The 19,936-nt window shown below is 42.3% G+C and overlaps 1 protein-coding gene across 1 annotated transcript in view; it reads right to left on the reverse strand.

Annotated features, from left to right (window-relative positions):
• Positions 1–13,119: 13,119 nt before the first annotated feature.
• Positions 13,120–19,936, reverse strand: part of arhgef18b (rho/rac guanine nucleotide exchange factor (GEF) 18b) — a 79,605-nt gene continuing 72,788 nt past the window's right edge. The window contains exons 30-32 of the mRNA XM_058072732.2: positions 18,996–19,347; positions 15,838–15,981; positions 13,120–15,607 (exon numbers count right to left, since the gene is read on the reverse strand). Coding sequence (XP_057928715.2) covers positions 15,318–15,607; positions 15,838–15,981; positions 18,996–19,347 — 786 coding nt within the window. The 3' untranslated portion in view covers positions 13,120–15,317. The remainder of the gene's footprint in view (positions 15,608–15,837; positions 15,982–18,995; positions 19,348–19,936) is intronic.

Below are 19,936 nucleotides of genomic sequence, written 5' to 3' on the forward strand. Positions count from 1 at the left end.
GTGTACATGGACTTCCCTGCAGGGCTTTTCTTTTCCTTTGTACCGTGCACACATTGTTTCCACTATTCTCTAAAAGCAAATAAATGCATCCCCTGCAGACTCTCAGCAACAGCTTTGATAGAAGAAGAAAACTTCTTTGCACAAACGCTCCTTTTTTTTTAGGCCTTTCCAAAGACAAACTTGCCCACATCTTCATTTTCGGAGATGGGGAGGATTTTCCGTGTGTGGTGCCAGGAGGCTATTTGATTTGGCACCACTCATGTTTGACTTTAGGTACCAAGAAATGTGTGTGTGTGTGTGTGTGTGTGTGTGTGAGGGAAAGAGAGAAGTTCTTTGAAAATGCCACAGAGACCTCCCACACCGCCACACAGATGGAAACTGCTTCAAACTGTGGACAGCTGGCTTAACCGTCCAACACGCTGCTTATTCTTAATTGTTTAACGACTTCTACATCAGTTAACATTTCTTTCGAGAATCATTTAAAGGCATAGTTTGGAATTTTTCCGCATAAAGTTGTACAAGATCCCCAACGGCACATCATATTAGGCATTTTTGTGTTTCAAAAGTACGACTCTTTTGAGAAGCCGAACTCTTGACTGAGTGGAACTACAGTACGTTCCTCATCACCAAAATGTGACCAGAACCCAGCTGAAGTGAAAGGTAAGTCACAGTTGATGCACTACATGCTGACGGGGATGTCATACAACCTCATGTAAAAAAAAAAAAAACTCAACTATCCCTTTAAAAACTGTTTTAAGATGGTCATGCATCCAGAAAGAGGGCCGACCCTAAAGCAAACACTAACCGTACGGATAACCCTTACGAAAAGAAAATATATTTATCAATATATTACTTTAAATATATTGTATTATATTATAATATTATTTTTCCATTATATTTTCCAATACATTATATATTATAAATACATGGAATAATATATTTTTGTACATATATTATATATTCATGCAATATATTGCAGAATATACAAATGATTACCGCTTTCAATATATTGAAATATATTAAATCCAAATATATAATATGAGAGTTTATATATCCCAAATTATATGCAATTTTATATATGTAAAAATATAGTCCTTTTTTGGTCTTGATCGCAAGATATTTTTTATATGTATCAATATATACACATATATGATCTATGCATATATTGCAATATATTGGAAAATATAAACATAAGATCCCATATATGGAAATATATTTCCTAATACATTGCATTATATTTGCCAATATACTGCAATATTTTTTTTTTCCATAAGGGTTAACCCCTCAACTAAACGTCTTTTACCCCTAACCCTTCCCACCAGAGGCAGTTCTAGAGGCTGCTGGGGTCACAGTCAAGGTCAAAGGTTGAACGTAGAGGTTCAAAGTTTAACAGTAACAATCCTAACAATCCGCATCGCTGGAGCGCCAAGATTTTTTTTGGTGTTTGGGCATGTGCCTGTTGGTCACCACCACCGCCAAGCTAGTGAGCCAACTAGTTAGCTTCTCCAAATGACTTATTTTAAACTTAAAGGCAATCCATTATACTTTTTCCACTATTCTGAGCTATAAATGTAGTAAGAATGTTGTATTCTGGTGTTAAACCATGCCAAAGTTTCCTTATATGGACGTTGCTGTAAGCCAGACAATCACTCTGGTACGCTGTTTACGAGAGAAACTCAGGCACAAGTTATTGTATTTGGTGATTCCCAGCAAGAGAGAAATACAGTAAAGTCTTGTTATATCGATATTGTCGGGAGTTGGAAAAAATATCGATATAACCGGACTGTTGATATATCCGATCCTGCGCCGAACTGCATTAAAAGTGGGCAATAATGCACTCGACATTGTTCTATGGTATAGAACAGGGGTCGGCAACCTTTACTATGAAAAGAGCCATTTTACCCCCTTGCCCACTAAAGAAAAATAGCCTGGAGCCGCAAAACATAGTATGTTTAAAACAACATTGGAGGGAATTTGGGGGTATCAAAGTAGTTCAGATAAGAAGACAAGTTTGTAGTACTCTTGCTAGTATTGACGATAAACTTACATAAATGTACGTGTAAACTTACTTGATTTGTTTACATCGCAAACAAGTTCCCATGCAGCAGTTTTTTAAAATTATCTCAAATGTATTTTTTAGAATTGCCAAATAGCTCTGGGAAAGTATTACTTATTTTCCTTCATGTTTACCTGTGTGAGAGAGAACTGAATAGCATCCTGTCTGCTCATCCAATCACCAGTCAGAACTCAGTCAGGATGCATTCATGGTCTCACACAAAGTTGGATTACAAAGACATGCATTTTCCCCACTCGGGTGTTTAAAAATTTTCAAGCATTGCAAAGGGAGCGGCTGCACGGCGGGCGAGTGTTTAGTGCGCAGACCTCACAGCTAGGAGACCTGAGTTCAATCCCACCCTCGGCCATCTCTGTGTGGAGTTTGCATGTTCTCCCCGTGCATGCGTGGGTTTTCTCCGGGTATTCCGGTTTCCTCCCACATTCCAAAAACATGCTAGTTTAATTGGCAACTCCAAATTGTCCATAGGTATGAATGTGAGTGTGAATGGTTGTTTGTCTATATCTGCCCTGTGATTGGCTGGTGACCAGTCCAGGGTGTACCCCGCCTCTCGCCCGAAGACAGCTGGGATAGGCTCCAGCACCCCTTGTGAGGATATGCGGTAGAAAATTAATGAATGAATGAATGCAAAGGGAGCCACAACAAAGAGGCTGAAGAGCCACATGCGGCTCTGGAGCCGCGGGTTGCTGACCCCTGGTATAGAACAATGTCGAGCAGCTTAAATCAATCTTTGCTTAAGGATTTCAATACCAAAAAAGAACACATAGCTGGCCAAACACATGCCTGCAACAGAAGAACCAACTGTGTTCGTGGTTTCTCTCGATTCTAAACACACGAGAGAAACCACGAACGCCAGCATGTACATATGAAAAACAGTGATTATTGCAAGCAATAAAAAGATATCTGAATACAACACAATTAAATACATGTATTTGTACGCTTGTGTCTTCGTTGGAATAGGTGTGTATGCTATGTCAGTTGGTTCTTCTGTTGCAGGCATGTGTTTGGCCAGCTATGTGGGGCGGGTTGAGCATGACCTGTGAACCAGGAAGTGCGGGAATCGGTGTGTGTGCTGTGCTCTGGTGGTGGAAGTGTGAAAAATAAAGTTGACTGGAAGCAGCCGTTCGCCGTGTTCTTTTTTGGTATTGAAATCCTTAAGCAAAGATTGATTTAAGCTGCTTTTGTATCGATATAAGCAGACCAAATTGGCTGGCGGGAGATGAAAAGGGCATCGTAGTAACCGGATTATCATAATAACCGGGTATCGTACTAACGGAACTAATTATATCATAAAAGACTAGAAATTTGCCAGGAAATGAAAATAGTATCGTAATAAGCAGTACTTCGATATAAACGAGACTTTACTGTATTTTCACTGATGCTGGAGCCAGGGAAAGGTGCATTCATTTTGGACACGCTGCGCGTCCACACCGCGCTCTCACATCCAGCCTCAGAGCTCCACCATACCGGTGGTGCTATGTCACCACTCTGAGTTCATCCACGGTAAGTTAGGGGTCTACAACCAGTTGATCATGAGCTGCCAGTAACTCCAAAACACTCCAAATACTTTTCTTTTCACTATTCATTTATTATAACTCCTATACCCACTATATTAGAAAGTGGGGTTAAATAGTTAGCAAGCGCTTTGGGCGTGTGACCAATCCCACCAGAGTGAGCATGCCCAGAGGTGGGCCATGTGTAGAATAAATTAAAACAAACTGTTTTGACGGGAAGCTGCTCTATAGGAGTCCACAACTCTATATACAACATAAAAGGGTCCAAAAATTTGCATAATATTTCCCTTTATGAAAGTGTTTCAAAAAGAGTAGGCAAGGAGGACAGAGAAGGCAAAAACTTACCACTTCCACATGGAATGTGAGGTGAACCTGTTGTCATTCAATCTCAGCCATGGCATGTCGACTGGGCTCTGCTGGCTCAGTAGTCGGTCTCCATGCAGTATGAAAGGCAAAGTAATCTCATAACATTACTGATGTCTAGTGACCACAATACTACATACAACTTTTTGATATATTTTTGATAAGAATAGGCCATAGTCAACCACAAATCAGTGATCATTATGATTTGAAAAAAGGAAATACTGTATGGTAGGTGACTGCAGAGTTCTATCGGGAGCCAACCAGGCAGCATCCCTCACTTCCTGGTTGCAGTTGTGTAGTTCGAGTGTAGTTAGTTCACCACTACGCCAAGTACACAATAATTTCCCGAGATGTGCTGCTTATGAACACACCTTGTGATTATCAGCAGTGATGAATACGGTTTGTACTTGCTGACCTTTTCCAGGGTGAATGGGGCGGATTCCTTTTGTTGTCGCAAGATAAACCAAAAACTTCATTCAGTCCCAGATGAACTATGAACTAATAAAGCACACGAGCGTGAGACTATGTGTAAATCTGAGTGATAAAAGTCTACTAAACCGCTTATCTTGCTGTAGTGAGTGCAGTCAATACACACAAAGGTTATTCTTCTCTAAGGCGTGTCTGGCTTGGGCTGGCTATCTGCGTGGCATCACCTTCAGGACGTTGTGTGCTTTGTGGGTTTGACACAAAAGCAGCTTTGTGTGTGTAGACGCAACAGATAAAACACCCAATCCTAAACATTCCTTTTCTTAATCAATTAGTCCAGAAAGCTCAGCCTGAGGACATAATAAAGATGATTCATAAGACACATCTGTCATACAGTCAAATATGCACGATCTTCATAGAAGGTTGGAAAGTTACCTCCTCAGGGTCTGATCTTGATGTGGTGTACTCTGGAGTGGAACTTCCTGTTAAGTTCAATAAATATTTATCAATGAATTAATGAATGAAATGCATTCAGATGCATGTTCAAATGAAATTAAACCATACCGTAAATGGCTGCATGGTGCACGAGTGGTAAGCTTACAGGCCTCACAGCTAGGAGACCGGAGTTCAATTCGATCCTCTGCCATGACTGAAGGGAATGAATGGTTGGCTGGCCACCAGTCCAGGGTGTACCCGGTGTCTTGACTGAAGACCGCTGGGATAGGCTCCAGCACCCCCACTACCCTTGTGAGGTGTGGTAGAAAATGAATGAATAATTAATAAACACTAGAACTCGATTTGACTGCCGAAGACCAGGTCGCCCAGACGGGGTATGGTCAGGCCCTCCTAGGGTCGCTGGTGAGGAGAGAGACAGCTGAGCCAGAAGGCAAAGATCTCAATTTATCCATCAGTGTTCCCACCCTCACCTTGTCCCTTTGAGCTGGTGGCTCAAGTCAGGGGTCTCCAGCCAAAAGGTTCAAAAAGACAAGAAACTTTTCACGATTCAAATCCAAACCTACATGGCCCTGTGTGAAAAAGGGATTGCCACCCTTTTAAGACCTAACTGAGATGAACTGAGATCTACCAGTGTGGGAAAAGCCATTTCTAAAGCTTTGCTACAAAAGATGGAACAGTGATGAACTTCCCAAGAGTGGCCGGCCAACCAGAATGATCCCAAGAGCGCAGCTCTGCAGTGTGGCCACATCATTGCATCTGGCGTAAATGTATGCCGCATTTCAGAAAAAGAACATCATATCAACTGTAAAACATGGTGGTGGTAGTGTGATGGTCTGCTGTTGCGAGACCTGGAAAAACTGCCGTGATAAATGGAAGCATGAATTCTGCTGAAGGAAAATGTGCGGCCATCTAAGTCCACCGCTGAATGGCTTAAGAAAAACCAAATACAGACCTTGGAGCGACCCAAGTCAAAGTCCTGACCTGAATCCTATTGAGATGCTGGAAAAGTCTCCAATGTGGCTGAATAAACCGTGAGTGGTCTTGTGCGTCTTTGTGTGTTCACGTCTGTCTGTGCGGGCCATCTGTTTGTTTAACTTTGTGGCCAGATGAGGCTCAGACGCCAAATAACTACCGACGAGACTCCTTCCCAGGGCCCGACATCCAATTCCTCAGTGGTTTGAGTTGACTGAGGAACGCTGGATGTGAGGAAGTGTGTCTACCCTGAGGGTTGGAATATTTGAAGATTAGGGAGTAGGTATTGCAATACTTCCATTAAAGTAAAGTCAGAAATGCCAAGCAAGTGGTTTTCCAAATGGGAGACGCAGCAGCTTGAGAAAAATACAGAAAAACATGTTCTAAACCTGCTAAACTAACTTTAGTTCAATTCCATCCTCTGCCATGAATGAAGGGAGAGAATGGAGTGTGGTGGGAATGGTTGTTTGTCTATATGTGCCCTGTGATTGGCTGGCCACCAGTCCAGGGTGTACCCCGCCTCTCACCCGAAGACCGCTGGGATAGGCTCCAGCACCCCCGCGACCCTCGTGTGAATAAGCGGTAGAAAATGAATGAATGAATGAATAAATGTTCAAGTAATCAAATGAAAATCAGGGAGTCCAGTTGGGGACCCTTAGGATCTCCATCCATCCTCACTATGGTTGCGGTGAGCCTATCCCAGCTGTCTTCGGGCGAGAGGCGGGGTCCACCCCAGACTGGTGGCCAGCCAATCACAGGGCACATATAGACAAACAACCATTCACACTCACATTCATACCTATGAACAATTTGGAGTGGCCAATTAACCTAGCATGTTTTTGGAATGTGGGAGGAAACCGGAGTACCGGGAGAAAACCCACGCATGCACGGGGAAAACATACAAACTGCCCTCAGGGATGTCCAAGTGGAGATTCGAACCTAGGTCTTCCCCATCTCCTGACTGTGTGGCCAAGACGCTAATAACTTGGCCACTCTAGGATCTCGTCCCTGCTATTTGCTATGATGTGGTCCTGATGGGGGTGTGACCTTCATACTGGGGCGGCTTAAATCTGAGTGTGAAGCTTCGGGGATGAGACTCAGCACCTCCAAATACTTGGCCATGGTTCTCTGCTGGAAAAGGGTGGATTGCTCTCCCGGTTGGGAAGGAGGTCCTTCCCCGGTTGGAGAGTTCAAGTATCTCGGGGTCTTGCTGACAAATGAGGGAAGGTGGGAGCGAGAGGTTGATAGGTGGATCAGCGCAGCATCTGCAGTAATGCGGTCTCTGTACCATATATGTTCCCATCCTCACGGCCCTCATCCTCATGGTCATGAATGAGATCACAGATACAAGCGGCTGAAATGAGTTTCCTCCGTAGGGTAGCTGGACTGGCCCTAAGAGATAGGGTGAGGGGCTCAGTCATCCGGGAGGAGCTGAGAGTAGAGCTGCTTCTGCTTCACATGGAGAGCAGCCAGTTGAGGTGACCCGGGCATGTAGTCCGGATGCCTCCCTGGTGTGGTGTTCCGGGAATGCCCAGCTGGGAGAAGGCCCCGGGGAACACCTAGGACACACTGGAGGGATTATGTCTCACTGCTGGTCTGGGAACGGTTTAGTGTCCTCTGGTGAAGCTTGAGGAGGTGGCCTGGGACCAGGAGGTCTGGGCTATCGCACCTGAGACCCAGATAAGTGGAGGAAAATTGATGGATGGAACTTCACCCCCCCCCCCGACCCGTCCCTTTGGTTCCAGAACCCAAACTGTGGGTCCGACTATATCTAGTTGCAATATCTCAACTCTCTTTCCCATTACATGTCCCAAAAACCAGATTGGACCGCCGAAGGCTAGGTCGCCCAGGCACCCGCCCTTGACCACCAGCGCCCCTGTAGGTGGTGGGTGCTTCTTCGGGCTGGGCCACAGGTGAAGGCCCGACCACCAGGCGCTCGACTGCGTGCCCCTCCCCCAGGCCTGGCTCCAGGGTGAGTCCCCAGTATCCCACATCCGGGCGGGGTGCGGGTTCTCCTCTTTGTTGTCATCATAAGTGTCTTCTGAATCACTCTTAGTTTGTCCCGTCACCTCGGACCGGTTTGCCTTGGGAGACCCAACTGGGGACACATAGCCCCAGACAACATAGCTCCTCGGATCACTAGGGCACTCAAACGCCTCCACCACGATAAGGTGGTGATTCACAAAGGGGCTTTTTTTATTTACAAAAAAATTAAACTCTCACCTTAAAGAATATTATTTTAACCTAATTTTCCCAAAATTATTGTTTGTAGTTTGCTTCTCTTAATATTATCACAAGCTACATTACAAGCTTATTCGCATTTGAGACTTTTTCCTCATTAGAATCAAACTCTTGGTAAAATGTATTTTTTTCCAAATATTTGTACATTTTCTTATATCTTATAATGTTGTCGCCCCAACCTAATGTCCCAAAAATTACAACTTTTGTTTTGTGTCTCGTAGTACTTTTACTGAAACATGCATCGAAAGTGGCATTATTCTTCTCATCTCAAGTTTATTCTCATTAGAATATTTTTTCTTGTAATATTTTGACTTTATTCTCATAGATTTAGGTTAGTTTTTTTTCCAACTTTTTCTTCCACCTAACTTCCCAATCATTACTTTTGTTTTGCATATTACATAAAAACATGTTTAAGACATCAACTCTATGCTACTAAATGAATTTTAATGTTATTCTCATGAAATTAAAACTTTTTCTTGTAAGATTACAACTTTTGTCCCTTTAATATTTACATTTTATTCTTGTAAAATTCTGTTTTCCAGTTAAAATGTATCATTTGAGTTTTTGTATTGCTGGCAGCCAATAAAAAAATAACCCAACCGTGCCCATGAAACGGCCCAGGGCCACAATTTGGACACCAATGCGAGTTCTATGAGAACTGATGTGCGAGAACTGTGTTGTTACTTTGTGGACTGTTTAGCTGGAGGCCGCCTGAGCGTAGAGACGTGGAGACTGGATGAAATGGTCCAAACAGCCCGGGAGAGACGCCGGAATCTGCCATTTCCCTCCAGGGAGGAAACAGCCTGGAATAATAATAGTTGAGAGGAGACAAGAGGAAAGCCACTAATGACAGCAGACAATAAAAAAAGGGCCACTGTTGCAGCGTCTTCCCAGTGAGGAGTATCACACATACACACACATACACACACTTACACACACTTACAGTACCAAACAGAACCACAGCGACCGCGGCACCTGAAATAGAGCTTTGTGTTATTAGGTGGTCCAATAAGTGAGTGGTCCTGGTCAGACATGCTGGCAGTGGGTGGTCAGGATTCCTTTCATGAGCGGTGGACATGACATGTAAATAATGAGGCACAATTACACGTTATACAATTACACACCGTCACTGCACAACTAAATTGCTTTGCTGCTGTCGGTCTTTTGGCGCACAAAACAACAACACAAAAACAACATAATCGTTCCTGGACTTGTTTTCTTTAATACTAAAACTTGTCTAAGGCAGCAGTTTGAGTCCATGGGTTATTCTAACATCTTGCTGTGAATACAATAAAAAATCTCATTATACAAAACTCTTGTGTGCTAGAAGGTCAATTGACAGACAATAACAAGCATAAAAATAAACATTCATTTTCCCCTTCAAGTATGCTACTATCCAAAGTGACTAGTGTACAGTTGGCAGAGGAAGTAGAATTATTTACACAATAAAAGCTCCATCACAAGTGTTGTGTTTTGGAAGGTCAAAGGTGTACAGTGATGCGACTGACAAATACAGTAGGAAGGTCCAACAGAAGGTCTGTGTTAAAGGATACCTGACATGATTCATCAACTTTACTTAAATATTTCTAGATTATTACATTTTTGAAAGCAAGCGCTAAATTTAAATGACGTCTCAATGAGCGTAAAAAGGGTATTTAGTTTTTTTTCAGATTTCATTGCCGCCGCCCCACAGTAGACATCCATATAGATGTTTACATTACATGTAAAATGCTTTACAGCCTTGTCGCCATCATGGAATAGTGTTTAGAAGATATTATCTAAACAAGAGTGACTGACTGTTCAGTGGCAACTTCTTTTTTTTTCCCTCTTTTGGAAAAGCAAACAAACTTACGGCGTGGCAGGGCTACTCTGAACATCCAGCAGCAACACAACATTTTGGCTATGAGTCACTATTTGGATGAAAAATATGAAGAGCTTGCAACCAAAAGGCGCTAAATCCATTTTGACTGATTTCGAGAAAATCAATGATTTTTAACTGCGCACATATCAATCTATTTGGTCATCAAGTCTATATTGCAAATGAAAGAGCTATCAATATAGGTCATAAAAATGCATGCTATAAAAATCCTGCACACACCATGTATTTTATATATTTTTTTTTTGTAATTTTTTTTCGGATTTAGCGCCTTTTGGCTGAAATGATGGATTTAGCGCCTTTTGGCTGAAATAAATTTGACGTCACCTTTAACTTGTTCAATGGCATTGTTGTAAAAGAATGTAAGGTGCTTTAATGTGCTATGCTAATAAAATAATTACAGCACAGAAGCCATTCTCAACATACAATACAAAATAATTATTATTAATTAAATTAATAAAAATGTTATTAAAAGCAGTGCTCATATTTGACTGCACCATGAAGGTGACAGTGACAAAAATCATCTCATTACAAACTCTTTACATTGTATGTTTTTTAGTACAAGTAAAATAATGTTTCTCATGAAAGTTGGAGGTGTCAAGGTAGAGACATGCCTTTTATGGCGTAAAAAAAACTTCCATGTTACAGAATACTGTAAAAACACAATTTGTGTTCTCCTGAATTGCATAACATACTGTAACTATCATACGTGTACTTAATGTACACAAACAAAACAGGATGAGCACTGATACTGGCTTTCTGTATGTGCAGTGCCAATTGTATTCTTCTCTCTGATTGGTCAGATTATCAATAGATGGGAAACTTGGGCCAATCAGAATAAAGAATAAAGAAAGGGATTTAGCTCCTTTTGGTTGAAATCTGAAATGGAAATAGCGCCTTTTGGTTGAAAGCATAAATTTCATATCACTTTTTTTCATATTTTTTAAAATGATTTCAAGACCAAAATATGTGATTTGGATACACATGACAGAGGTCTATTAAACTCATGAAAAACATGCAACTTAGTGAAAATTGGATTTAGCGCCTTTTGGTTGCAAGCTCTTCATATACTGAACCAAGTTGACCATCTACCTCGAGAGACGTTTGTTGACTCTGCTTTAGCTGAGAGGAGTCACCCCGATGGCGTCACTCCTGGAAATGAGACCGAACAGTGAGAACTAGTTCAACATGGCTGGCACAGTCAACTATAAATGTCATTTTGCAAATTCACCGTTCGCTTTATAAAATGGAACCGTGTAGAACATCATTAGAAACAATATATTACATATTGAAGCCAAGTTGATGGATCATGTCAGGGACCCTTAAAGCTCAAAGTGTGGATCAGATTGGGAAATGTTGCCATATGTTGAGTGGTTTTATCACAAATATTAATGCGTGCATATACACCACTTATACAGTTTGGGGTAATTTGGTAGAATCTCAGGATGAAGCTAAAATGCACTCCCGTGGATGCCCGCATATTCCACATTCAACATTCTCAAAGCTGCACATTTGCAGATCAGAGAATCTTTTCCTTCCCTCGGGAAAATCTGTTGTATGCTTTTACTCTCCATTTGTTGAATGGGTACCTTTTAACAAGACGGAGCAAGCAAAGCAAATACTGCAACAACTTCTTTGAAAAGATTTCAAAAGTATTTTTTTTTTTACATTATCATTTACTTTTTGACACAGAGCTTCACGCCCGAAATGATTCACCCTCTGTCTCAATACATGCATGTCCAATCTTGCAACAATCCCTCCTTTATGGCGGTTCACTGCTTCTAGACTCCACTGTGATGAGTGAAATTCCACAAAGTAGGATTCTTTATTCATAATAAAGAATCCTTGAGTTTACGAGTGTTCTAAATACGGTTGACATGATTAGAGCCCTCCAGACATGGTATAACACCCCTATAGTCACCTTTATGCTCCTACTACCCAATATTGTAGACATAATCATCCATTTATGTAGATAATAAGCCATTTAAGAAAGCAGGACAGAAAGTATTGAGGGGTTCAGAGTTGACTTTTAGCCTTTCGTGGGTTATGACCGCAACAGCAAGCCACGTTATTATGATGATATTATTATTATTCCGGCAATCAAGTCCGGTGATCCATGTAGAATAGGACAATCACAAGTTGAAAAGTGGCATGTATTTTAGTTCATTTATGCTTGACAATGTTTAATTTGGGAAAAAAATTGCTACAATTTGTTTAAATATGCAGATTTAGTTTGAACAATAATGGCTTGTAGTCAACCACAAAAGAGCGATCATTTTAAAAGTCATTATTAAAAAACCATGATAGAGTGAGGCAGCGATGTTCAAACTGTGATGTTACGAGGTCAGCGGTGTCCAAAGTGTGGTCTGGGTGCCCTCTAATTTTGATATTGGCCATAGCAAGTGTCAAAATAAAATATATTCTTTATTAATGAGATGGTCAACACTCAGTGTTTCGCATCGTTTGCAGTGTGCAAAAATAATTCATGCATAAATATGTGCATGTCCTGGATGCTGCCCTTCTGTGGAATGGAGTGGCCAAACAAAGCATCCAAAATGTTGCTGACTCATCATCTGACAACATATTTGACAGCACTAATTATTTCACATCATTTTCTGCACAAAAAACAAGAATTATTCTTTATAAAATTGATGTATGATTGATATTTTTTGGTGCAGATGAGTTGGATTTACATTTCTGCCCCATGTGAAAAATTGCCTCGGTTTATGTATGGTTTGTTTTTCATCTGTCCTTTTGGGCCAAATTATGGATGGACAGTTAGGTCTCATTGTGTATTATTACATATGATGCTAAGTAGCTTTGCTAAGATGGGGCTGTTGTGTTCAGGTTACTTCGCATAAATTGACATACATTGGATTACTTTGAACAGCTTTACTGTAAAAAAAATAAAATGTATCAAAGGCCCCCCTGCGTCCCTTCCTGCAAGAAAATTGGACGCCCCCCCTCTTGACGGTCCCATACAAATGAATTATGATTGCAGCTTAAAGATATGCATTCACCAAATAAAAGTTGACCTTAAACTCAACATTTGGCCAAGGAATTAATAATATTGGACTAAATTCAGTGCTCATTTTGCAAACAATGAACAGGCAAGCTTTTTGAAAATGAGAAATGTTTTGTTGGGCGGCGGCATCAACAACGCTGATGATGGATGTTGAAATCAAAATGCTGCTTTTATCATTTGTATGGATTCCGATGATCATTGTATGAACAACTGAAGCAGAACATGGCTAAGCGTACCAAAAACGCTTTGTCTCTTTGGTGAAACGGACTGAATGGAGAAAGCTTTTGCTACATCACTTCAGTGAGTGTGGAAGAGGGTGGAAAATGGCTGGCAGTGCACTTGACCTCCATGCTACATTAAAAATTAATTTAAAAAAACCTGTCTACTTGGATAATACGTCAATGTATGCACATATAGACATGTACCTCGTGTAAAAATCTGCAACAAATGACATTGCATACATTGCATTATGTACATAAAACTGTATACATCAAGTCACTCACGCTTCTGTGTGTGTGTGGGGGGGGGGGTGTTCCACCATGTATGCCATAGAAGATACAGTGCTTCGCTGCGTGACCTCACTCTGACGAGGGAGTGACAGGCAGTTGGTTGCGTGACATCCCCCTCCTCCCCAAACATGACTAAGAGAAGAGTTGAAGCAGGTCCAACGTGTGCGCACCAATGACCTTCAGGCTTTTTGTCCTGCGAGCCTCTGCTAGACGGAATCATAGGAAAGTATTTTTCCTTCGCCTGTGGGCCAAAAGCGCCAATGGCCGTCATCGCAATGACGAGCAGGATTCCAACTCTGACAGTGCCTTGCAAAAGTAATCACTTGTTATTTTTGACAAAAACAGGCAAAATAAAACTTAATATCAAAGTAAAAACAAATGTTTCGGTGACCTGAAAAGGGTGAATACTCATGCAGCCATTTACTTTACCTTATTATTATTATTCAGGAACTTTTTCAAAGGATTCTTTAGCACTGCAACATAGGACCACTTTCAGCATTTGTGCATATAACTCCACAAAAACTGGTCAGAGTACAGTAAAGTCTCATTATATCGATATTCTCGGGAGTCGGAAAAAATATCGATATAACCGGGCTATCGATATATCCGATCCTGCGCCAAACTGCAATAATGCGCTCGACATTGTTCTATACACACGAGAGAAACCACGAACGCCAGCATGTACATATGAAAAACAGTGATTATTGCAGGCGATAAAAAGATATCTGAATACAACACAATTAAATACATGTATTTGTACGCTTGTGTCTTCGTTGGAATAGGTGTGTATGCTATGTCAGTTGGTTCTTCATCCTCATCATCCTCGTCATCCTCGTCATGAAAACACTAAGTCTATTCACTGAATCTTCCCTCTAAATTATACAAATATTTACTCCTTTACTTCAAAAGATTGTTTAATACTTACCTCATATTAATTACCTGTAATCCTCTAATTACCGTCCGTCGGTGGAAAAGCCGAAACGGTGTTAGTCGAAAATCAAACAATACGCCATTTACAGATTTCGCTAATGGTGGTATTGAAATCCTTAAGCAAATATTGATTCAGCTTTAAGCTGCTTTTGTATCGATATAAGCAGACCAAATTGGCTGGCGGGAGATGAAAAGGGCATCGTAATAACCGGGTATCGTACTAACCGGAACTAATTATATCATAAAAGACTAGAAATTTGCCGGGAAATGAAAATAGTATCGTAATAAGCAGTACTATCGATATAACCGATATCGATATAACAAGACTTTACTGTACTTGGAAAATACTTTTGAATACTTTTGCAAGGCACTATGTCTGTGATTTGTACATTCATGTTTCACACTTCGTTTTAAAAAAAGAAAAAAGAAAAAAAGGGGGAGGTCATGTTAAAAAGTTTAAAATGAAAGGGGAAGCGTGATTGAGTCCAGGGGGGCACACTGCCCCCTACCTTCACTGAATGAAACGGAATGGATGGATGAGGGAAAGAAGACTTAAGAAAAGGAATTCCGAGGTGTGATGCTTTCCACGTGCTGACTAAGCCCATTTCTGGGCTTGTCTGAGCGGAGAAACAGCACCTTGATTAAAAAAAAAAAGGCCCTAAAGCGGAATTAAGAAGATAAAAGATCTAATGATGTAAGATAGAGTTTGGTGTGTAAGAAAAAGAACCATGAAGGCTCATTCAAGAGTCAGGAATGGAGCATTCAGACATCAAGCAGACAGTGTTCCGTTACTTGGGACTTCCTGTGGAGGTGTGGTCCTTCCACGCTTCAGCACCTGGAAGTCTGGTCTTCACATCATTGGACTCTTTCAGCCATCTTTGGATAACTTTGCTTCAAAGAAGCCACATTTTGTTTGACTCAGGCTGTGAATCTAGAAGAAGATGACATCTTCTTTGTTGAGGTCTTCTGTGCTGATGTAGGGCGGCGGCGGGCCTTGCATGTGCACCTGCACGTGGGGGTTGGGGCTGAGGCCCTGTGGCTGCGCCTGGGGCTGGAAGTGGAGCGAGCCGGTGGTCTGGGAGTGGGCCGGGGTGGAGTGAAGCTGTACGGACGACTGCAGGGGGGGCTGAGCAGGAGGTACAGGAGGCTTCTGGAGAGTTGCAGGGTGGCTGGTGGTGGTGACAGTAGACTGGGAATCCGGTCCGGACATGTCGGGCGGATCTGTTGAAGGTTTGATTCGAGAATGAATGAATCAAAAGATGATTGTGTGTTGTTTTCCCGGTACTGTGTGGCCATGCAGGCTGCTGGGTGTCAGCCAGCTATTAATCAGAGTGAAGAATGTGCCACTGATGGATGTTTACACAGGGAGGGGCTGGGAACAACGGCAGGGTGGGGTCAAAAGATGGGTGTGTGAAATCCACTCAACAGGGAGTGTGTGTGTGTGTGTGTACCTAAGTGATGATGGAGAGAGGGAGGCATTGGAGGCGCAGACAGCGGGGGTTGCTGGTGGGGGCTGACCGAGCGCTTGGCTTTGAGGGCGTTGTCGTCACGGGCTGACAGCTTCAGAGGTAGAATCTGCTTCATGTCCACCGACGCTGTGGAAGGGAGGAGGAATATGATGAAGAGGGTGGTTTAAGTGTAAAATTGCCTTGACACAACTGGCATATCACTGATATCACACTGATCTCCTCAAATGCGGCTGGAGGGGCCCAGCAGAGGCGGACAAACCTGATTTTCATTCAGGTGTTTAGTTAGTAATGTGAGAAGTAAATGCATTGTGAAATAGAAAAGGTGAATTGTGGATACCATCATTTGTTTGGCTTGGAATAAGATAGGAAAATAAATGTTACAAAACATTTATCCCATTGTCCCAGTGGGGAGAGGCGGGGCACTCCGGGCTAGCTAGCTGTGTGTTTCAAGTGCTAAACCAGGTAGGGAACTGATTTGATAACATGTATTATTTTTGGCTGATGTTTTAAAGTGAAACATTACAGTATTAAAAATAATGTTCACAATAAAAAACGTTTTCATGAATTTTAGTCTATCCCACCATTTCCCCAAGCATGCTGTAAGGCAGGTTACCAACCATCCGGCTGCGGGAAACTTTCAGGCGCAATGATAAAATGATAAAATGAATATCAATTTGGGAAACATATTATTTTGTTCACCAATTAAAACATGTAACTTTAGCAACTTTTGATAAAAAAAGTGCCGCAAAGCATGCTGGGAGGCAGTTTATTGTAAATAGATGTTTATTATCCTGCCCTGGTCATATTATTTGTTCTGTGTAAGTCTTATTTACCTGTTGCGTGTGATGGTTGTAGCGGTCTTGCCTTTACTACCCGGCGAGTCAGACTGTTGCGTAATGACCTCCTGCTGTTTCCGATGTGTTGACAAGCTAGCTAATTGCCAGTTCCGTTTTGGCTACTACTTGGAGCAACTGCCATCTCTTGGGCTACACAACAGTGTCACCATACTATGTTTGTTTTATATTTTTCATCAGTTATGGCTGACTTCAGCTTGACATGGTGTTTGTAGACAAGATGACAATATGTGATTCGGCCCAGGCTCAACCACACTCTGACAGACTTGGAACTTCTTCTGCTGTCTTTTTGCTGCAAGTAACGCACTACAAGCAGCTTACTATGCACTCCCCTGACTAGTTCAAGAACATTATAATGGAAAGCCTTTATCTCCTTCACTCCTTTTGTCTCCATCGGCATCTTCCACAATAGGATCATCTAGTCTAGGGCAAGCATCGTGCCTCTTTTTCCCACAGCACGCACTATGGTGACTATTCCAGTCACACAAGTGGTGTTCTCGTTGGCACTGTCGTCTCCTTCCATAGCATACGACGCCAGGATTGTTCTTCCATTTTGATGCAGATTTTAGATCAAAATCCAACATTCTATCCTGATGTTGTCATGTCTTGCGGCGTGTTGCAATCAATAATGCATTTGTGACTAGTCCAGTTCAACAATTCCATCTATTTGTATATCATCACTACTACCACATCACTGCTATCAGGCGAACCAGAGTATAGGGCAGAGCGAGCCACCTGCTGTGGCCCAGCAAAGTGCACTATATTCGGACACATGCTGCAAACAGCAGACGTGCCGCTGGAGGTCAGGAGAACCAGCGCTGTATTCGGGCACATGCTCAGAGCAGCTGGGGTGATGCCACGGAGGTTCTGGTAAACCTTTGGCACTTTTTTGTGTGCTTGTTTGTTTTGTAGTTACAACAAGCTGTAAGCATCACAGGCAGGGGGATAAAGGAGCTCTCACCTCATTTGAGCATTTTTTTCAATGATGGGTTTGCAGAGCTATGACAGGATTTATTGGTATGACATAATTCCCTCATATACAGTAAAGTCTCGTTATATCGATATCGGTTATATCGAAGTACTGCATATTACGATACTATTTTCATTTCCCGGCAAATTTCTAGTCTTTTATGATATAATTAGTTCTGTTAGTACGATACCCGGTTATTATGATAATCCGGTTACTACGATGCCCTTTTCATCTCCCGCCAGCCAATTTGGTCTGCTTATATCGATACAAAAGCAGCTTAAATCAATCTTTGCTTAAGGATTTCAATACCAAAAAAGAACACGGCCAACGGCTGCTTCCAGTCAACTTTATTTTTCACACTTCCACCACCAGAGCGCAGCACACACACCGATTCCCGCACTTCCCGGTTCACAGGTCATGCTCAACCCGCCCCACATAGTTGGCCAAACACATGCCTGCAACAGAAGAACCAACTGACATAGCATACACACCTATTCCAACGAAGACACAAGCGTACAAATACATGTATTTAATTGTGTTGTATTCAGATATCTTTTTATCGCTTGCAATAATCACTGTTTTTCATATGTACATGCTGGCGTTCGTGGTTTCTCTCGTGTGTATAGAATCTATACACACGAGAGAAACCACGAACGCAGTTGGTTCTTCTGTTGCAGGCATGTGTTTGGCCAGCTATGTGGGGCGGGTTGAGCACGACCTGTGAACCAGGAAGTGCGGGAATCGGTGTGTGTGCTGTGCTCTGGTGGTGGAAGTGTGAAAAATAAAGTTGACTGGAAGCAGCCGTTCGCCGTGTTCTTTTTTGGTATTGAAATCCTTAAGCAAAGATTGATTTAAGCTGCTCGACATTGTTCTATACTATAGAACATTGTTCTATACTACTATACTACTATACTTCTATACTACTATAGAACAATGTCGAGTGCATTATTGCCCACTTTTAATGCAGTTCGGCGCAGGATCGGATATATCGACAGTCCAGGTATATCGATATTTTTTCCGACTCCTGACAATATCGATATAACGAGACTTTACTGTAGTCAATAATTATTGTAATGGTAATTAAAACTTGAGATGTGTGTGTGCATCAGTGGCTTTGCATTCTTTTAAGGGGAGACGAGCAAAGTTTCAAAATAAACAACTTCATATTTCACTGGCTTATCGCTGACAAATGTGTGTGAATGTCCTTCCAAAGAGTCTGGCTGACATAAGCAGGTTCCTTATCAGGACTTTGGAGATGTCCTGTGGATCACTTTGGCGCACCGCTAATAGTGTCATGATGGCGCCTGGCTACTCACCAGTGCTGTCAGTACGGTGCGAGGCTTTGCCGCTCTTGACTCTTGACCCTTTGCCGCTGCTGAGGGCGGCCAGCTTGGTGGGGATCTGCTGCTGCACCCCCACCAGTTTGTGCTGCTGATTGGTGGTGCTGAACAGATGGAGCGGCACCTCCGTCTTCAGTGGCAGGGTGGAGGAGCCTGCGTCCCGACGCAACGCTACCTCGGGCCGCTCCGGGTAGTCGGCCGGTGCCACGGAGAGGCTGCCGCGCACAAGGGGCTTCTGGGGCAGGGGTGTTTCAGAAAGGCTGGCGGCGTTGCCGAGGCCAGAGGACAAGAGGAGCTCCCCATTTAGACTGCCGGACAGAGGACCCACCTGAAGGGGGAAGAAAGGCACAGGGGAGGACCAGATGAGAAACTCTGCTGATGAATCACCAATACACAAGGCCCAGGTGCCAGATTGGCACCACAGCATAATTTCACGTGGCCGAATAAAGCTTTTAAAAAAATGTGGTTCAATAAATCACTTCACTTCATCTGTCTTCCTATATGTACTTGCTCTTGCAATTTTTACAGAAAAAATTGTTATACACTCAGTTGCATATCTTCTAAACTTGAATATTGTGTGACCATACCACAAGTATTCTGGCCACTAGACAGTAATGTTCCATCATTCAACATGAAATTAGATCACCGTCACACTGCATACATCAACCACGGTATGTCCGACGTGAGTGTAAAGCTCTCCTCCCATTCCGTGTGGAAGTGGTACATGTTGACTTCCTTGGCCATCTTCCCCACATAATCAGTTCACAGTTCCACATGTCCAAAAGGAGTAGGAAGAAGCAAAACTTATTAAATCCTACCCCTCCATCTGGTACTTTTACAATCAGTAACTGTTACATTTGTTCACTTCCTGCTTTCCGAATATAGTTGTTTTTTTTTTTGTCACGTACCAAAGTACA

This window comes from Doryrhamphus excisus, linkage group LG4 (assembly GCF_037039965.1).
Source record: "Doryrhamphus excisus strain RoL-2023G ecotype Guam linkage group LG4, RoL_Dexc_Guam_v1.1, whole genome shotgun sequence".
Lineage (NCBI taxonomy): Eukaryota > Metazoa > Chordata > Actinopteri > Syngnathiformes > Syngnathidae > Doryrhamphus > Doryrhamphus excisus.